The 17,853-nt window shown below is 41.1% G+C and overlaps 1 protein-coding gene across 4 annotated transcripts in view; it reads left to right on the forward strand.

The window, feature by feature from the left end:
• Positions 1 to 17,853, forward strand: part of RASGRF2 (Ras protein specific guanine nucleotide releasing factor 2) — a 248,364-nt gene that overhangs the window by 94,308 nt on the left and 136,203 nt on the right. For all 4 annotated transcript variants that reach the window (XM_065919065.1, XM_065919066.1, XM_065919068.1 and 1 more), the window contains 5 exons: positions 3,664 to 3,917; positions 8,904 to 8,983; positions 9,355 to 9,548; positions 15,261 to 15,370; positions 16,261 to 16,379. In XM_065919065.1, coding sequence (XP_065775137.1) covers positions 3,664 to 3,917; positions 8,904 to 8,983; positions 9,355 to 9,548; positions 15,261 to 15,370; positions 16,261 to 16,379 — 757 coding nt within the window. The remainder of the gene's footprint in view (positions 1 to 3,663; positions 3,918 to 8,903; positions 8,984 to 9,354; positions 9,549 to 15,260; positions 15,371 to 16,260; positions 16,380 to 17,853) is intronic.

Here is a 17,853-nt window from a genome sequence, read left to right on the forward strand (position 1 = left end):
CTAGGTGTTTCTCTCCCAGTGGCTTCCTGACTTCCGCTTCAGAATTATCACACATGGTTACTTCTCTGGAAAAGCTTTGCTTGAGATTTCTTTCCAGTTCTGGGAATCCTTTTGTGGGTTCTGTGAGAAGGATGCCAAAGGTAGACATTAAGACAGTGGTATTCTCCATGTGGGTTATTTAAGTGCTGCTGAACTTTCTGGTGTTTGTGCTACTTTTATATTTTAAGGGAGTATTTTTAAAATTACACTTCAAAAATGTTTCTTTTAGCTTTAGTCTTCAGTGTTTATTTAGAGAAGTTTATTTTTTTGAGCATGTGAGAAAACTGAGTGAAACAATACATCTGCTCAGGTTTCTGTCTTATTGTTGTTTCTTTCTTGTTTAACATCCACATAATCAGCAACTCCTTCCATCTTACTGTCACTTACAACTATATAACTTCTGCAATTAACCAGACCCTGGCACTCTCTCTAGTCTACTGTGTTTGATTTAAGGCATCTCGGTTTTGAGTTCCACAATCTTAGCTGTCCTGTGTAAAAGCACTGATTTAGCTGTGTTAATATTATGTTAAAAGGTGCACAGTTACAGAATTTTATTTCTTCTTCATTTTTTTTCTTATTCCTGTTTTCCTATGCTAGGTAATTATTCCCCTTCGGTTGCAATAAAACTTTAGATATTGCTCAGAATTTGAAATAGAAAAGCTCCTCAGGACTAAGTTGCACTGTTTTCAGTTTTCAAGAAATAACAACGTGAAATAATAGCATTTCTCTCTTAGAATTTGAAAATCTTTAAATTAAATTTGGTTTATGTTATTGTTGTAAGATGAATGCTGTTGCCACTCTTTTAATAATATGCGGCTCCATATAAACAAAGGTATCCATAAAATACAATTGTAGTACCGTCCTGTTATAGAAAATGTTAACGAGTAAACAAGCCAGCTTTTGCATAGAAGGCAATATTGCTCAAGAAAATAGATTCTGTTTGTGTTAATCACTCAAGTCATGCCTGACTCTTTGCAATCCATGGACTATAGCTAGCTCACCAGTCTCCTTTGTCTGTGGAATTCTCCAGGCAAGAATACTGGAGTGGGTTGCCTTCTCTAGAAGATCTTTCTGACTCGGGGATCAAACCCAGATCTCCTGCATTGCAGGCAGATTCTTTTATTTAACACAAATTCAGCTGATTTTTGAAAATACTTCTGTTAAATGGAGGAATAATGATAAAATACATTTTATAGTTTCTGTCTTCCTCTTTCATAATAGATATAATTTTTTAAAAACCTTACTTTTAAATTTGTTAACAGGTTTTGAATTTAACTCTATTGCCCTTTATGTCCCCAGTCAGACTAACGTCTCTGTGGAAAGGGATGTTTACAAATGAATTGTGCATGTGTGAGTTAGTTGCTCAGTCGTGTCCGACTCTTTATCCATGGACTGTAGCTTGCCAGGCTTCTCTGTCCATCGGATTTTCCAGGCAAGAGTACTGGAGTGGGTTGCCATTTCCTTCTCCAGAGGATCTTCCCGACCCAGGGATCGAACCTGGGTCTCCCGCACTGTAGGTAGAGGCTTTACTGTCAAAGCCACCAGGGAAGCCCCACAAATCAATTAGATACTCTATGCTGATCTTTGCAAACAGCAACATAATTTTTTAACTTCAGGAGACCAAAAATTGAAATTGGTTCACAGAAATTTCTCACATAATTTTTTCCACATAATTCTACTAAAATGTGTTTTTAATTTTTATTGCTTGAGGTATGACAACTGTGTGAATGCCTATTATGAAAATTGATAGTGTGCTGACATCAGCTGGTAAATGAGACAGTTTTAAATATTGAAAAAGAAGAATAGTTGTTTAAATGCCTGATAATTGAGACCATATGGGTGAAATAGTATGAAAAAAAAGGATAAGAATGTGTTAAGAAGAAAACAATAATACTAAAAAAAGATTTGATAGTATTGTATTGCTTTCAATTATATATGACTTTGCAACCTGCTTTGTTACTTAATCTGCTTAAGATGTAACAAATACTAATAAATTATCATATAATTTTTCTTATATTTAGAAAGGATTTCAGATTTTTGGGTCAGTTATTTTGTAGATAAGGAAATGGAGCCCAGAGTTCAAAGTCACCCAGTAGGTTAAGTGGCAGAGCCTTTGGGTTACGGAATATGACATATGCCTCTCTGTTTAGCACTCAGCATTTAACTGGGCATTTAAAAGATGTTCAGTAAATATTTGTTGGCTGAAATGCAAAGGCTAGCACACTTTGTCCAACTGGCCTGTTACTTTTCAAATCACATCTTGGGGATTCAGATCAGTTTTAGGGGCTTCCATCTTCCTACAACATTTATTTTAATTTTTATTTCTTATTTTTTTCCCCACAAGATAACACCATTGTGAACTTTTAGTGTGTGTTTTTGCCCATGTAGCTGAGAAAGAGTCCTTATAGTTAACAAAAAGCTGGTAGAAGAAGGGCAAGCCTGGTTGCAGCTTTCCTGTGTGACTTAACCAAGAAATTTAGTTTACTCATCTGTAAAAAGAAGGGGTGAGATGAACTGATGTCTAACACTTTTTTTTAAGCTTAAAAAAAAGCTCAAATAGCCATAACAAAAAAATCAAACCCAATATAAAAATAGGCAAAGGACTTGAGTAGACATTTCTCCAAAGATGATACACATTTCTCTCAAAGATGATTCTTTAGAGAAATCACTAACACTTGAAACGATGATCAGCGTCACTAAGCATCAGGGAAGTACAAATCAAAACTACAGTGTAATATTATCTCACACCCATTAGGATGACTACTATTAAAAAAAACCCAAATAACAAGTATTGATGATGATATGAAGAAACTGGAACCCTTGTGCTCTTGTGGTGAGATTGTAAAATGGCTCAACTGCTATGGAAGACAGTATGGTGGTTCCTCAAAAATTTTCAAATAGAACTACCAGCAATCCTACTTCTGAATGTTTATCCAAAATAATTGAAAGCAGGATTTTGAAGAGATACTTGCACTCCTATATCCATTGCAGCATTATATACAATAGCCAAGAGGTGAAAGTACCCCAAATGTTCATCAACAGATAAATGGATAAACAAAATGTTATATATCTATATATACATACATATACAAAATGGAATATTATTCAACCTTAAAAAGAAAGGAAATCCTGACACATGCTACAACACAAATGAACCTTGAGGCCATTATACTAAGTGAAATAAACCTGTTCAAAAAGACAGATACCGAATGATGCCACTTATGTAAGTTAGCCAAAGTAGTTAAATTCATAAAAACAGGAAGTAGAATGGGGATTATAAGGGGCTGAGGGGAGGGGGAAATGGAGAGTTGTTTAACGACTATAGAGTTTGAGTTTCATAAGATGAAAATGTTCTGGAGATCTGTATGTGCAACAGTGTGATTATACTTAACACTACTGAACTATACACTTAGAAATGGTTAAGACAGTAAGTTTTATGTTATGCGTGTTTGTTTGTTTTTTCCTGCTATCTGGTCCAAACCTGACATTATTTATCCGTGGTGGGCCCACCAGTGCTCCAGTGAAAGAGCACGATATATACGGCACAGGGTGGACGCCCTACTGACCAGCTCAAGACGCTGCCTCCCTGAGGTTCACTTCTATTTTGTTGCCGCTGTTCTGTAGGTTCAGAGCTTCATGCGAGGATGGTTATGTAGAAGGAAATGGAAGACCATCGTGCAGGATTACATTTGTTCTCCTCACGCCGAAAGCATGAGGAAGAGAAACCAGATCGTGTTCACCATGGTCGAGGCCGAGTCGGAGTACGTTCACCAGCTCTACATCCTCGTCAACGGTTTCCTGCGGCCCCTGCGCATGGCGGCCAGCTCCAAGAAGCCCCCCATCAGCCACGACGACGTCAGCAGTATTTTTCTCAACAGGTTTGTCTCGGCATAAGTAAGGGAAGTATGAAAAACCTATCTGTAGTTTTTAAAGGAAGTTTTACTTTACTCTTAAAAGAAGAGGTGTCATAAATTCACCTGTATGAGCTCATGGTATTGAAAATAAGAAAGCTATCATTGGTGTTTCATTAGTAGCCCATGTTTTCATATCTTTATCTTGTATGTTGGCATCTAGTTTTCTCTCCCTCTCTCTCTTTTTTTTTTTTTTCTATTTGACATGACATTACCTACTATTACCCCTCTGACATCTTGTCATTGTGTATGTGGTGGGGAAGATTATCTCCTTCATAACCTGAGGGAAATGGGAGTGATTAATGGGTCTCCACATGTAACATACACAGAAGTACTTTAGGAAGAACAAAAATTAACAGAGTGCCCGAGGATCTCTAGTAAATTTATTTGCTCAATAAATATTTATGGTGCATTTACTGCTGAGGATTCACCAGTGAACAAAGCAGAAGGTCCCTACCTTCATAGAACTTAAATTCTGATGTGGGAATATAGACAATGAATAGTGAATAAGTGAAAGATGCAGTATTTTATATTGTGATTAGTGCTGTGGAAGATATAAAGAAGGAAAGGGGAGACGGTAGAAAGGGGACTGGTAGGGTATTTTACTTAACATTTTAGTTATTTATTTGTTTTTGAGTGCTGCTTGGGCCTCCAGGTGGTACTAGCTGTAAAGAACCCACCTGCCAATGCAGGAGACATAAGAGACCCGGGTTCAATCCCTGGGTTGGAAAGATTCTCTGGAGGAGGGCATGGCAGCCCACTCCAGTATTCTATTTTAGTTAACATTTTTGTTATTTATTTGTTTCTTAAGTAGATAAAAACTGCATTTAACCATGCATTTACACGGTTAAAAAAGTTAAAACAACATGAGAACATCAAACAGCTTTGAATTCTGTCGCTCCCCACCCCGTTTTCCTCACTTGCTATCTATAAGTGTTTTCATTAGTTTTCTGTATATCCTTACAGTGTTTCTTGATGTAGGTCAATCAAATTTGAATATAGTCTTATATTCCCTCTTCTAACACAAAACGCAAGTACTTGAATACGTGCCTGCTTTTTACAGGTACGTATTAAACTTAACAGTATATCCTGGACATCTTTCCATATTTGATATATAAAAACAGTATTCTATTTTTTAAAAGATTGCTACATGGTATTACATTATGAGAACATCCTGTATTTTTTCTATAGCCAATTTTTAGAAAGACCTCAAAGATAAGTTAACATTTGACCAGAGACTGCAGCTGATGAGGTTACAGGCCCTGTGGCTGCTGGGGGGAGTGGGATGCCCACAGAGGAGATGCCCTGTGCAGAGGGCCTGAGGCTGGAGCGTGCCGGGCTAGCTTGTCTGAGGACTGCGAGTGTCGGTGCAGATGAAGGGCGATGTCAGAGGGGTAACAGTTAAGGCATTGTAAAGACAGTGTCTTTTACTCTAAATGAGATGGGGAGAGATTGGTGGGGTTTTAAGGAGAAGAGTAGCATGACCTGACTTATGTTTTAGAAGTTCACCCTGAAAAAAATAAAAATAAAAGTTCACCCTGGTTTCTCTTTTGAGTGTAGACTGTGGGCAGGTCAGCTTTGTGGCTATTTTAATAAACCAGGTGAGAGATGACTGTAGCATGGAGGCCTATTAGGTGGGGCTAGTGCAGTAATCTAGGCAAGAGATGATGGAGGTAGTGATAAGTGATTAAATTCTGGATGTATTTTTAACATAGAGCCAGTAAGATCTGACGATGAGTTTGAAGTGGGTTTTGAAGGAAAGCCCAGGGTTTGGGGCCTGAATAACGAGAAAGATGGAGCTGCTATTTATTAAATGGGGAGGATTGACATAAGAACAAGTTTATGGGAAAAGACCAAGAGTTTTTCTCTCGAACTTGTCAAGTCTGAGATGCTGTTAGCCAGATGTAGAAATCAAGTGAGCAGGGTTGGATGTTAGTCTGGAGTTCAGGGGAGGAATTCAGGGCTGGAGGTATAAATTTTGGAGTCTAATCGCATATGAATAGTGTTTAAAGTTGTTCGTCTGAATGTGATTACCAAGGGAGTGAGTACAAATGAATGACAGAAGATTACCTAGGACTGAGCCCTGGGGTATTTCATCATTGAGAGGTTAGGAGTGTGAAGAGTCACAGCAGGGAGGGGAAAGAAGGATGAACTGGAAGATTAGGATTGACATGTGTACACTGCCATGCGTAGAGTAGAAATGACCTAAATGGATGGGATTGGGGTAGTGGGATGGATGTTCAAGACAAGGGGGATATATGTATACATGTAGCTGATTCACTTGTGTGCAGCAGAAATTAACACCACATTGTAAAGCACCTGTACCCCTTCAAAAAGTTATAGTGAAGAGGATCAGCTAGGGTTGTAGGATACAAACCAGGAGATGGGTTGTCCTGGAAACCAGTGCAGGCAGGAACGAACAACTATGCCAAAAGGTCAAATAAAACAATAACTGAGAGCTGACTGTGAGTTTAACGACTTTGAGCTTATTGGCAATTTTGATGAGGGACCAAAACCTGATTTGGTGAGAAGGGGAATTGGGATTGGAACGAGTTGGTGTATAAAACTCTTTCAAGGAGGGTTACTATAAAGAGGATCAGAGAAACAGTTGTACCTGGAGGTAAATAAAGAAATATAAATTTGTGTGTGTGTTTGTGCGTGTGTTTGGATGGGATAAAAATGACACCAACAGTGGCGGGCAGGTGGGGAGGGGAGGGATATGGTAGAGAGAGGGAAGAATTGCCGGAGCAGGGTACTGACACAGGCAGAAGTGGATAGAATATGGTGAACAAGTCAAGAGGATGACTTTAAGTGGGAGCGTGGACGGGGAAGAAATAATACCTGGACACATAATGTGGTTAGGAATCAAGGGCAGCAAGTGGCAGTGCCGATGGGAGGGAAGTGCTGGAGTCAGGGAAGAGAGGAAAAGGTATGAAATGATAATAAAGGAGGACAGGGCAGTGAATGGATGAGGGACATGTAATATAACTGCTAGCATATTGGGCTTGTGGTTATGACTTTACAGTGAGACTAGTCAGGATGGTTTTATGTTGTTCTTACCCACCTTCAGCTGCATAGGTGCAGGTGTAGAGTGGGCAAAGGGTTGACTTTAACTAGTATTGGTGCGTATGAGGCTAATATGATGAAGTGAAAAAAGAAGGGAGTTGAAGGTGTGTGCAAGGAAGGGGTTGTAACACTGAACCATGATGGAGAAAGGGAAGTGATGTTGTGAGGGGATTTTGGTCAGTCATAGGCAGCAGGATCAATGGACTCAGGTCCTGGTGGTGGGAAGGGATTTGGGGAGTCAGGTTTCTAAAGATAATGAACTCAAAGGTAAGGAGATGGTCACAGAGCAGTGTCCCTGAAACTGAGATAAGAGAGGGGATGCGGTTATGAACAACGAGACGGTCTAGAGGAAGATTAAAAAAGTGTTGTCTGAGGTCCGTGGAAGACAAGACTTTGGAGAAAGAAGTTCAAAGACCCGAGAGAGGCCAGGCCGTTGGAATGTTGTTTGTGTGCATATTGGAGTCACCACGAATTGTTTCACCTGTTTTCTAACTATTTAAATACCAAAATATGAAGGTAGATATGCCAGTTAGTTTTCAGTGTAGGAAAGAGGAGCCTCCTCTGTGATTGGAGGGAATTCACTTATAGGATCCTTTGGAAGGGCTGGAGCACAAGTCAGACAGCAGGCCTGGACCACTGAATTCCAGGGCACAGCACCACAAATGTAACCCAGAGGTTAGGAAACTACTGCTTCTGCCATTGCCATCACACCTACCTCTCAGCTATGTCAAACTGGTGCCTAGAAACTAGACCCCTGAGGCTAGGCACTGAAATTGCCCCCAAAGCACATGTGCATGACTGACTTTCAGTAACAGGAAGATGGCCTCTGCTTCTGCCTTTCATATCTTACCATGTGCATCTATGGGTGGGACTGAATTTACATCTAGAACCCTCTCTGCAAGGGACTCTGGAAAATGTACTTTTAGCTCTCCATCCTCTCTACCTAGAAGGACGATGGAATGGAGATTGAAGGACTAATCTACAATACCTACCAAAGTAGATTTGGTTGAAAGCCTAAAACAACAAACACTGCTTAGTTAACATTTCTATGAAAGAAAACAAATCACAGTCTACAAGGAACATCTATCGTGTTTCATGGGCCATTCACAGATAGTAAGGATTTCCCATTGATGTTTCTTGTTGTGGAATTTGACTTATAACAAACCCAAGTATGTCACTGACATGAATAATCCTGTTTTTGGTTGTGTTGATGTGTTAGTTCAGAAAAGCCTTCAAAGGCTTGTTCCAGTAAGTTAATTCTAGTGAGGAGAAGGCAAATGTTACTTTGATATCTCCCCTTCTTGAACCTTCTAGAAGTTTGGATCTCTAATTGATGCAGCCTTCATTTTATATGTTTATGTAGGCTACATCTTTTCCAGAAGTTTCCTTTACCTTTCTGGCATGAGGGTTTTAGGAGTGGTTATGGTAGAGGTCTGTCACATCTTTTCCCCTCTCTCCTTCTGTCAAAACTCATTTTAGTGTAAGAGAGAGAACTTTGGCTGAGTTATCATCTAGAATTAAATCTGAAGAGAAGGATCTTAACTAATTTTCTGATTATCAGTTGAAGGGCTACATCCTAACAGTAGAAAGCTGTTTTTATCAGTATTATAAGTTGATAAAGAGGGTTATATGACAGTGATTTAGTGCTTACTGTCTTCCAGTATTTGAGGCTTAGCTCAGAATTTTTGTTGAGGTTTTTGGGTTGTTGAAAGATAAGTTGCTTTCTGGGGGCTGATATAATCCATGTTTTTATTGGTTATACGGTTCGGAGGCCCTGAGAGACATGTATAGCATGTACTTAAGGCTTTAAGGGCTCAGTGAACTGCTTTAACAAAATAGACACTTTATAGTGATTAAATTATATTACTTTTTCCATTTTTTTTATAGTGAAACAATCATGTTTCTTCACGAAATATTTCATCAAGGACTGAAGGCAAGAATAGCCAACTGGCCGACTTTAATTTTAGGTAAGTGCATGCTTCAGAGAGAGAACATTTTCTCTTAATCTGGCTGCAATAAAGAGTAAAATAGTTTCAACGTTATTCATCCTAAGTTGTCTGAACTTCCCTGATGACCTGGGAGCTTCTGTGGGCACGGAACTCTGCCCCTTTGACCCTTTCCCCTGGCCCGTCAAGGTTCTTGGGGGACTAGAGCTGGGCTCTGCCTTGGGGCGCATCCTCCCAGGTCAGTCATCCTGGCATCCGCGCTGGGCCGTGCAGCCTGACCCAGCGCCGGGAGCTGCTCTCTGCCATTCCCGCAGAGTGAACAGTCTCCCCCTGCCCCGTGGATAATTGACTGAGCACCGAGAGAGACTGCCATGTTTGCTTCTTCTTTCCAGCTGATCTGTTTGATATTTTGCTCCCCATGCTGAACATTTATCAAGAATTTGTGCGTAATCACCAGTACAGCCTCCAAGTGCTCGCCAATTGTAAGCAAAACAGAGACTTTGACAAACTCTTAAAACAGTATGAAGCCAACCCTGCCTGTGAGGGGCGGATGCTGGAGACGTTCTTGACATATCCCATGTTTCAGGTAAGTCACCCAGGATGTGTCTTATAAGTCACTGATTCCAGCTCGATGTGACTGATACCCAGTGTGACCAGCATGAGGTGTGCAAGTGTGCCCTGTGGGAGGTTGTGACACCTCCTCTGTCATCGTGAGCTTGACCCTGAGGTAAACAAATCTATGCCATGCATTCTCTCCAGCCTGTCTAGTGGTGTAAGAAAATCAGGCATTTTTGAGACAATTAAATCAGGAGTGATTTTTTTTTTTTTTTTTGGAAAAGCAGCACAAATTTCCCTCTGCAGAAAGATTCCTCACAGACCTCTTCCATGGAGTCTCCTCCTCCAGCGTGTTTAAAAATATTATTGGGTTTACAGAAATAGGCTGCCGTGCAAATGTTCCAGTGCGGGCTGGTTGCATAAAAGGCTCTGGGGCCGGGGGGGCGGGGGGCGGGTAGGAAGGACTGCTGGGAAGGTGTTTGTTTTCCTGCCCTGTTCTCGTTGCTGCCGAGTCTCTCTTGGCTGGAGCTCTGCAAAGCACAAGGAGGACCTTCCCCATCACAGAGGCTGTGGGGAAACGAAGGAGCCAGAGGCCTTGGCCAGGCCTGGGGACTCCCGGCCCCTAATCAGGTTGCTCCAGTGAACCTAAAGCTTGTCCCGACCTTCACTTTGGGGGGTTAGAGCAACCCGAAAGATCAAGTACACTTGCGTCCTTTCCCGTATCTAAGACTTCACCACTCTTTAGTGAGAGCTGCAGAAGCCAAAATGTGAATTGAATCTCCTGTCCTTTTAAAAAGTGTTGATTTTGGTTTTTTGGAAAAGCATTGAGTGTTCCCGTTGTGGAATTTGTGGGGCTTCAGTCCAGCCCTCCAAATTGTTATGTGGCAAACCGACTCTTCTAATCATGTGTGTTATGGTTTCTGTGGAGGGCTTTGTCCCTCCGAGTGGGTATCTCTGACCCCAGCTGATCGTTTTGTAGCCTCTGAGAGAGAGGCTGCTCTGCTTCATAATTCTTGTCTTAAAGTTTGTCACTCCTGCTTGAAATCCTGGAAGTCACTGTAAGAAGTTTAGTAAGATTTTAAAAAACCAAAAGGATGCATGTGTAACAACTTAAGTATAGTGAAACTTTGTAATGCTGTTGTGTTTTTTCTTCACTATGGAACTGAATTGTTTAACTCTTTGCCTCTCTGAACAAATATTCCATAAGAGAAACTACAAAGAAAAAAATGCTTTTTAAAAACCTTATACAAAATTATAATTTGAAATTTTGTTTACAATGAAACAAATTTTTATTCAGTGTTCTGAGATTCTATTTGTATCTTTGGCAATTAGCTCTAGGTTATGATTAAATTCTCTAAATCCTGTCTGCCTAGGAACCCTCAACTCAGGTGTATAAACAAAGGTAGGGTTGTGAAAGATGCATGGAACATTCAGAGAGGAACCTCACTCCCTTCCTGAAAGCCCACGAATGCCTTTTCAAGTATTGTTTATTTCGCTTGGTGTGAGTCTCAGTGGTTTAAAATGGAAGAACTGTACTTGAATTTTAGGTCAGGTGTCCAAACAGTTGAATGTAGGGTCTTGGAAAGGCCTTTGGATTTCTTAAAAATGCTGAGATAGTCTTCTTCTAACCTTCTTTTCTCCCCCTGGAGTTTAAGCCCAATAACAACAACTTGGCATTTTGATTGATCCCAGGGAATGAATTCCCATAATGTCCAAAAGGGACCACTGGGTTGGGAGTATTTAGGAGACCTGCATGTCCTGCTCTCCCTTCAGTCATAGCATTGGGAGACATAATTGAACCAATCTGAATTTCTGTTTGTTAAGTTTGAAACTGGGACACTTGATCTCTATATATCTCCCAGAGCCCTACCTCTCTGGGGGACCAGACTAGAAATTTGATCCGGGTAACTAACTAACCTTCAGATCCTGCCTTCCAGATCCTAGAATTAAGCTGAAGGGTCAGATTTGAGATTGTCTGTTTTTTTTTAAGACTAGGGTAACCAGTGGGTGCTGGAAGAAGCCTCAAACTTAAAAGAATTTAGCCAGAGTTGGTGCAACTGCAAGAAATGTGCAAATTGAAAGAGCGCTGAATTCTGCTCTTATTTATTTGCTTCTCCAAAACTGTTTTCCTTCTCTGTAGCTATTTTGAACAGACCAAGAGCAGAAAACATTGGAGTTGCTGCCCAAAAGCCTTGTTCTCCCTCCTGCCTTCTTCCTAGGAGAGACCATGGAGAACACTTGGGAGAAAAGTGCCGTTTTTAGAAACTTGAAGGTTTTTCTTGCTAGGTTCATTCTGTACTTCTTGTTCCCTTTTGGTCCTTTCCCTGAGGAGCCCTGAGGCGTTTGCTCCCTCAGATGCTCTGCTTCCCTCTGCATACATTGTATTAGCAGTGGTACTTCTGCACATCCGCCTTGCTCCAATGTAAGCTGGACACCTTGGGATAAGACTGGGGTGTGATGCTTTTTTCCTTAGATCAAGAGTGGAAGAGGTGACCTTAGCTCATACTGCCAAGAGGCCACTACCAAGTCTAGATATGTAGGCAAAAGTTGTTATCAGGCCTAAGGAGGAAGAGAAGTAACTGTAAACTTTTAGCCTGTGTATATTTAGAGAAGTGTTATATTCCACCTCTTCTGGGCTGTTTTTTGAGTAAATCAGTTGCTACTGTGAGTGAATTATGCTGAACTATGGAAAGATGGCGGAGAAGGCAATGGCACGCCACTCCAGTACTCTTGCCTGGAAAATGCTATGGACGGAGGAGCCTGGTAGGCTACAGTCCATGGGGTCGCTAAGAGTCAGGCACGACTGAGCGACTTCACTTTCACTTTTCACTTTTATGCATTGGAGAAGGAAATGGCATCCCACTCCAGAGTTCTTGCCTGAAGAATCCCAGGGACAGAGGAGCCTGGTGGGCTGGCCTCTATGGGGTTGCATAGAGTCGGACACGCCTGAAGCGACTTAGCAGCAGCAGCAGCATGGAAGCATGGAGGAATTATAGTGAATTTATCGTTAATTGATGATGCAGTGAATTTGTCCTCAATTGGACTATTAATATCAAACAAATAAGTTTGTGTTATAAAGATATTTGTTATAGACAATACAGTAGTTATTAACTTAATTTTTATTTAGCAAAAACAGTGTTTTGGCTAGTACTGTTTAAATTGTCTTCAGCAAAAGGTAAAAGGCAAAAAAAAAAAAAAAAAAAAAAAATAAATAAATAAACTTAATTATAAAATTCAAAAAAAAAAAAAAAAGAAGCAGATAAAAAAAAAAAAAAAAAAAAATTGTCTTCAGCAGCTCATATGTCCATAGATGAGCAAATCATGAAATCTGCTTCTGACAAGGACAGTGCTGTTAGAGGTCCTCCAGGAAGTAGCCACTTGCTGCTCTACTTACCTATTTACTGTAACTAAAGAGCAAGCTAATTAGTGTCTAAAAGTGACAAGTGTTATTTCATAATTGAAAGAATTATGATTCATATAGACGATGCTTGCTATGATCCTTGGGTCTTGGGGGGGGTGGTGTGTGTGCACGCTCAGTCTTATCTGACTCTTTGCAACCCCATGGACTGTAGCACACTAGGTTCCTCTGTCCATGGAATTTTCCAGGCAAGAATACTGGAGTAGGTTGCCATTTCCTACTCCAGGAGATCTTTCCGGCCTGACCCAGGTATCGAACCCTTGTCTTTTACATCTCCTATGTCTCCTGCATTTGCAGGTGGATTTTTTTTACCACTGCACCACTGGGAAACTCCAAGGTCTTTTGGGGGACAGATTTATAATCAGTTCTTGAATATATCAGATGAGCTCTTTGGAGCGCTGTTCATTTCTCTCTGCAGAAGTCCTTTGCCTGCTTTTTGGTAGTTTCCAGCTTATTTGTTTCTGTCCCAGAAAGTGAGATGGGCCAGTTACTTTCAAATCCATCCACTTGACATTTAGCCAAAGAGCTTTCTAAAACAGATTTAATGATCAGGGGAGGATCATGAAGCTATTGACTGAGCTTAGTTTTGTGGATTTTCAGAACATTATAAGCAGTCAGGCTCTCCCACTCCTGCCCTCCACTTGTTATGAGAAATTGAGTACCTTATTTATTGATTGCCTTGATTTTCTTGTAGAACTACCAACTTAGAGGCAAACTTTTATCAGTCATGGCATTGTACAAAAGGGATATTTGAAAGCATACTTATGCCAGCAGCCTTCACCAGGAGGAATGGCCCAACCAGGTGTCTTAGTGAGAAGTTTATGGGGTAGAGGGGCACCCAGCCTCCTCCCATGAGCTTCAGAGGAAGGGTTCTCTTGTGACCCATCCTCCTATAACCGAGGATACTGCACTTCCAAAACCCTGACTTGATGACAGTCTCTAGGCCCTGACCCCAGAGTATGAACTGCTGATAGATGTCTACACTCAGGGCACGGCCCTCTGTACCCGTGGGTAATCTGGGTATGCAGTAAACGTTAGCGAGTGACCCACTGAAGGCGAGAGAGGAAAAGCAGATTTGTAGATAGAGCTGCCAATGCCTCAGGTCAACATGGAAGGAGCTACCCACAGAGTCTTGGGAAGCTGCTTCACTCTCTTCATTCTTAGAGGTCCTTTCAAGGGCTGAGTAAGACCCCAGACCTGCAGAGACACCCACTAGACTAGTGCACTGGTCAGAGCTGGGCTCATGGTGGGCTCTGCCATTTACCGTGAGGCCACTTTGGGCACTTTTCATGCCTTGTTTCCTTGTCCGTAAAGTGGGGAAATAATCCTTATGTTTTGTTGGAGGAGTGGATGCAAACCTGAAACTCCCAATCTGACCCATAGTGGGCAGCGTTATGGTAGCTGTTGTTCATGCAGGTTTTTATTAAAATTAAACCCACTGTCCCTGTTTTCTAACAATTTTTAGTCTATAAGCCAGTAAAAAAATATGTTGCGTTAAATCAACATGTTTAACTTGAGTTAAATCTTCACTGTGCTCTATTAAATCCTCCACAGGGTTGGTGGCGTTTCTGGCTTTGAGAGAATTCAGATAGATAGTCTGTTCATTAATGAAAGTACAAACAAATGATCTAATTAAACAATACTGCTTACTGCTAGAAGGATGAGTTGAGGTAAAGCAGGATCAGAATGTAATAAGGGTAAACATATCTTTTCCCACATTTTGATTCTTAAAGAGAACATTGCAATAGGATTGTCAATTAAAAAATTGTAAACAGACAAATAAATCTAAAATACAGACTCAAGTGACTTGCTGATAACTGTATCTTTTCCCCTATGAACCAGTTTTCAAAAATTATGATTGAGAAATGTATGATTATATTAAAAATCTAAAGAAACAGTTGTTTCTTTGTGCCTTATTATCTTCATGTGCTCTTGGTGAAGTTTTCGCATGTGTGAGGTTTGAAACATAGTTCATTTTAAATGTATTTCTTAAAAATATTTGTTTGTGGGGCTTCAAACAAATGTTTGAAGTCTAATATTCAAACTGAGCGGTCCAGTGGCTAAGACTTCGCACTCCCAATGCGAGCGGGGTGGGGGGGGGGGGGGCGGGCCTGGGTTTGATCCCTGGTCAGGGAACTAGATCCCACATGTGCAACTAAGACCCAGTACAGCCAAATAAATAACTGTTTTAAAAAATATATTTGTAAAACAGTCAGACGTGTCAGAGTAGAGATGAGCTCTTCAGAAGTGGTGATGGCACAGTAGAGAAGGTCTAGTGTTACTCATCTGGCCCTCCCGCTCACGCTGGCCTTGGTTTGCTTCTAGATCCCCAGGTATATCATCACGCTTCATGAACTCCTGGCTCATACACCCCATGAGCATGTGGAGAGGAAAAGCCTGGAGTTTGCGAAATCCAAACTAGAGGAACTGTCCAGGTACGTGAAGAATTTATAATAAAGACTTGATATGGCAAAGTAGCATGTTAGTCTTTTGTGAAGACCTAATGTAGACTCTGGGAGTTGGTGATGGACAGGGTAGCCTGGCGTGCTGTGGTCCATGGGATCATGAAGAGTCGGATACGACTGAACTGAACTGAATGTGTGTGTCCACAGGAACAAGAAGCAAGACCCTATGTAAGCCGGTGTCTCAGATTCCCCTGAACATTAAATGCTAGCTTCTGAGATGGTGCTAGAGCAGCATGCACATAAATTTTAACCAAGAAAAAATTATATATTTATATAACATTTATATAATAAGTGTAATTATATATATAAAATCTTTGGAAATGATTTTATCTCATTTAAGTTTATATAATTGAGATTAGACACATTTTGGCTTAAGTTTGAAAAGATTCACATTTCTTTCATTATAATAGGAAAATGGTTAGTTGCGTTTTTGTATTCATATTTGGTAAGAAGTTGGAGAATGTATATTTTCGATTGATCAGTGACTTTTCAGGGTTTCAGGCATTTCTTTACAGCTGTGTTCCTTTAACTTATAAGGGATAAATATAAATAGTATATATAGTATAAAGGTCTCTAGTTTGCTCCACCTTTAAGAAACAGCATCCTAATTTCAATGAAAGAAGCTGTTTGTGAAATAATGTGTTGCTTTCCTGTTGAGTTTATAAGCAACGTTCCAGAATACTCCATTTGCTTTGCTTTGAGTCATGACTTGATGAAGGTTAGAAGTCCAGTGTGACTTAGCCTACGTCTCCAGTTAAACTGTTACAAGGTCCAACCCTTGCTTCCCAGATGGAGCACTGTCGCTTACCTACTGGGATAATAGAAGATCTCTCATTGTGGTCCTGTATGGTATTTGGCAGGGTCATGCACGACGAAGTGAGCGACACCGAAAACATAAGGAAGAACCTTGCCATAGAAAGAATGATCGTCGAGGGCTGTGATATCTTGCTGGACACCAGTCAGACTTTCATTCGCCAAGGTAAGTCCTTGTTCAGCGGACCCAGCAGCCGAGGGGTCTCTGTACCTGTCACGTCATCACAGGCAGATCCAGGAAGGCATTGTGGAGCAGGCTTGAGGTAGCTGCTTGATTGATGCTGTTCGTGCAGGACGTCCCCGTGGCCTTGACCGAGGCTGTGGTTGAGGCCCACCTTTGTGCTGTTTCTTTTCAGGGGCCATGAAAAACAGCAACACAATAATAGTAAAGCACGAGTGGGACAGTAAGTTACATTCTGACTGGACCCTCCTGCTCACTGGACCGGACATTCTCTACAGCTCCAAGGAGGACAGATTGGTCTGGCCGATTGGAGTGGCAGTGCCAGGTGGTGACGACATCCAGGCAAAGGCCCGAGAGAAGCTTGCCTTACTCAAAGCCCTTTCCCGTAGGAGAGCGGACAATGTCCGCAGTGAAAACAGCTGTCTCTTGTTCCCATTTTTCATCAGCAGTTCCGGATCGGCCCCACATGATATGACTTGATTCAGTTGGTAACTCCAGTTGCTAGATGAAATGTCTCAACTTGCCCTGCCGTACTTTGGCGGTGGCCAAGGTATCATGTTTGAGGGGTGTGCTTTGGGGGCATCACCCAGTAAATTAAGCTTTTGAAGAGTGAAAGATATTTATGCTGGAATCTGTAGAGAAGTTACGCCATGACAGTGCATATTCCTCTGTGGTTCTTATTACGAAGTACACCACACTCGAAATTCCTTGAAAGTGCGTAGGGGTCCTGGGGAGGGGAACATGCCCTCACAGAGTCGATTTCAGGCAGTATATTGCACACAGTCATAATTTTGAACTTGGGGAAGAGTGGCATATAAATTTGGAACTAGAATTAACCTTTAATGTGGTTTCTGTTTATAACGTGCCAATATTAATTGACGATAATTGCATTTCTAGTGCCTAACAAAATGTGCTGCCTGAAACATTTTTTTTTACCTCATCAAAGAAGACATTATTTGTGCTGCACACGTTAATTTTTGCACAGAACACTTAAAAAATTTAACGCATGCTGTTCTATTTTCCATTATTTATTTACAAGGAGAGAAATCACACATATGTTAAAGTTTGGAAGTATATTTCAGGATGTGATACCTTTCTCATTTTTAACTTGAAGTATTAATTTTCCTTTGAGTAATAGTGGACTGTAATGCTGACAGCACCAGGCCTTCCTAATTCCCCCTCCAGTCCTCTTCACAGACTGTGCCCCATATTGGCTTCCTGCCTTCCTGACATTGTCTGCCTCTGCGCCTTTACGTGTGTGGGCCCAGCCTGGGGACCAGGGATCCCCTCATCCATGTTTCTTGTGCCTATGGAAGGTCCTCTTGTCCTGCTAGGCTCAGATCAGAGCCTTTTAAACTTCCTTTTAAAGAGCCTTTTAAATTTCCTCCTCATCTTCCCCTCTCCTTCCTTCCAGTGCAAATGAGCTTACTTCCCTCCTCGTTTCCAAGCCCACTTGCTC

The sequence above is a fragment of the Muntiacus reevesi genome, chromosome 1 (assembly GCF_963930625.1).
Source record: "Muntiacus reevesi chromosome 1, mMunRee1.1, whole genome shotgun sequence".
Classification (NCBI taxonomy): Eukaryota; Metazoa; Chordata; class Mammalia; order Artiodactyla; family Cervidae; genus Muntiacus; species Muntiacus reevesi.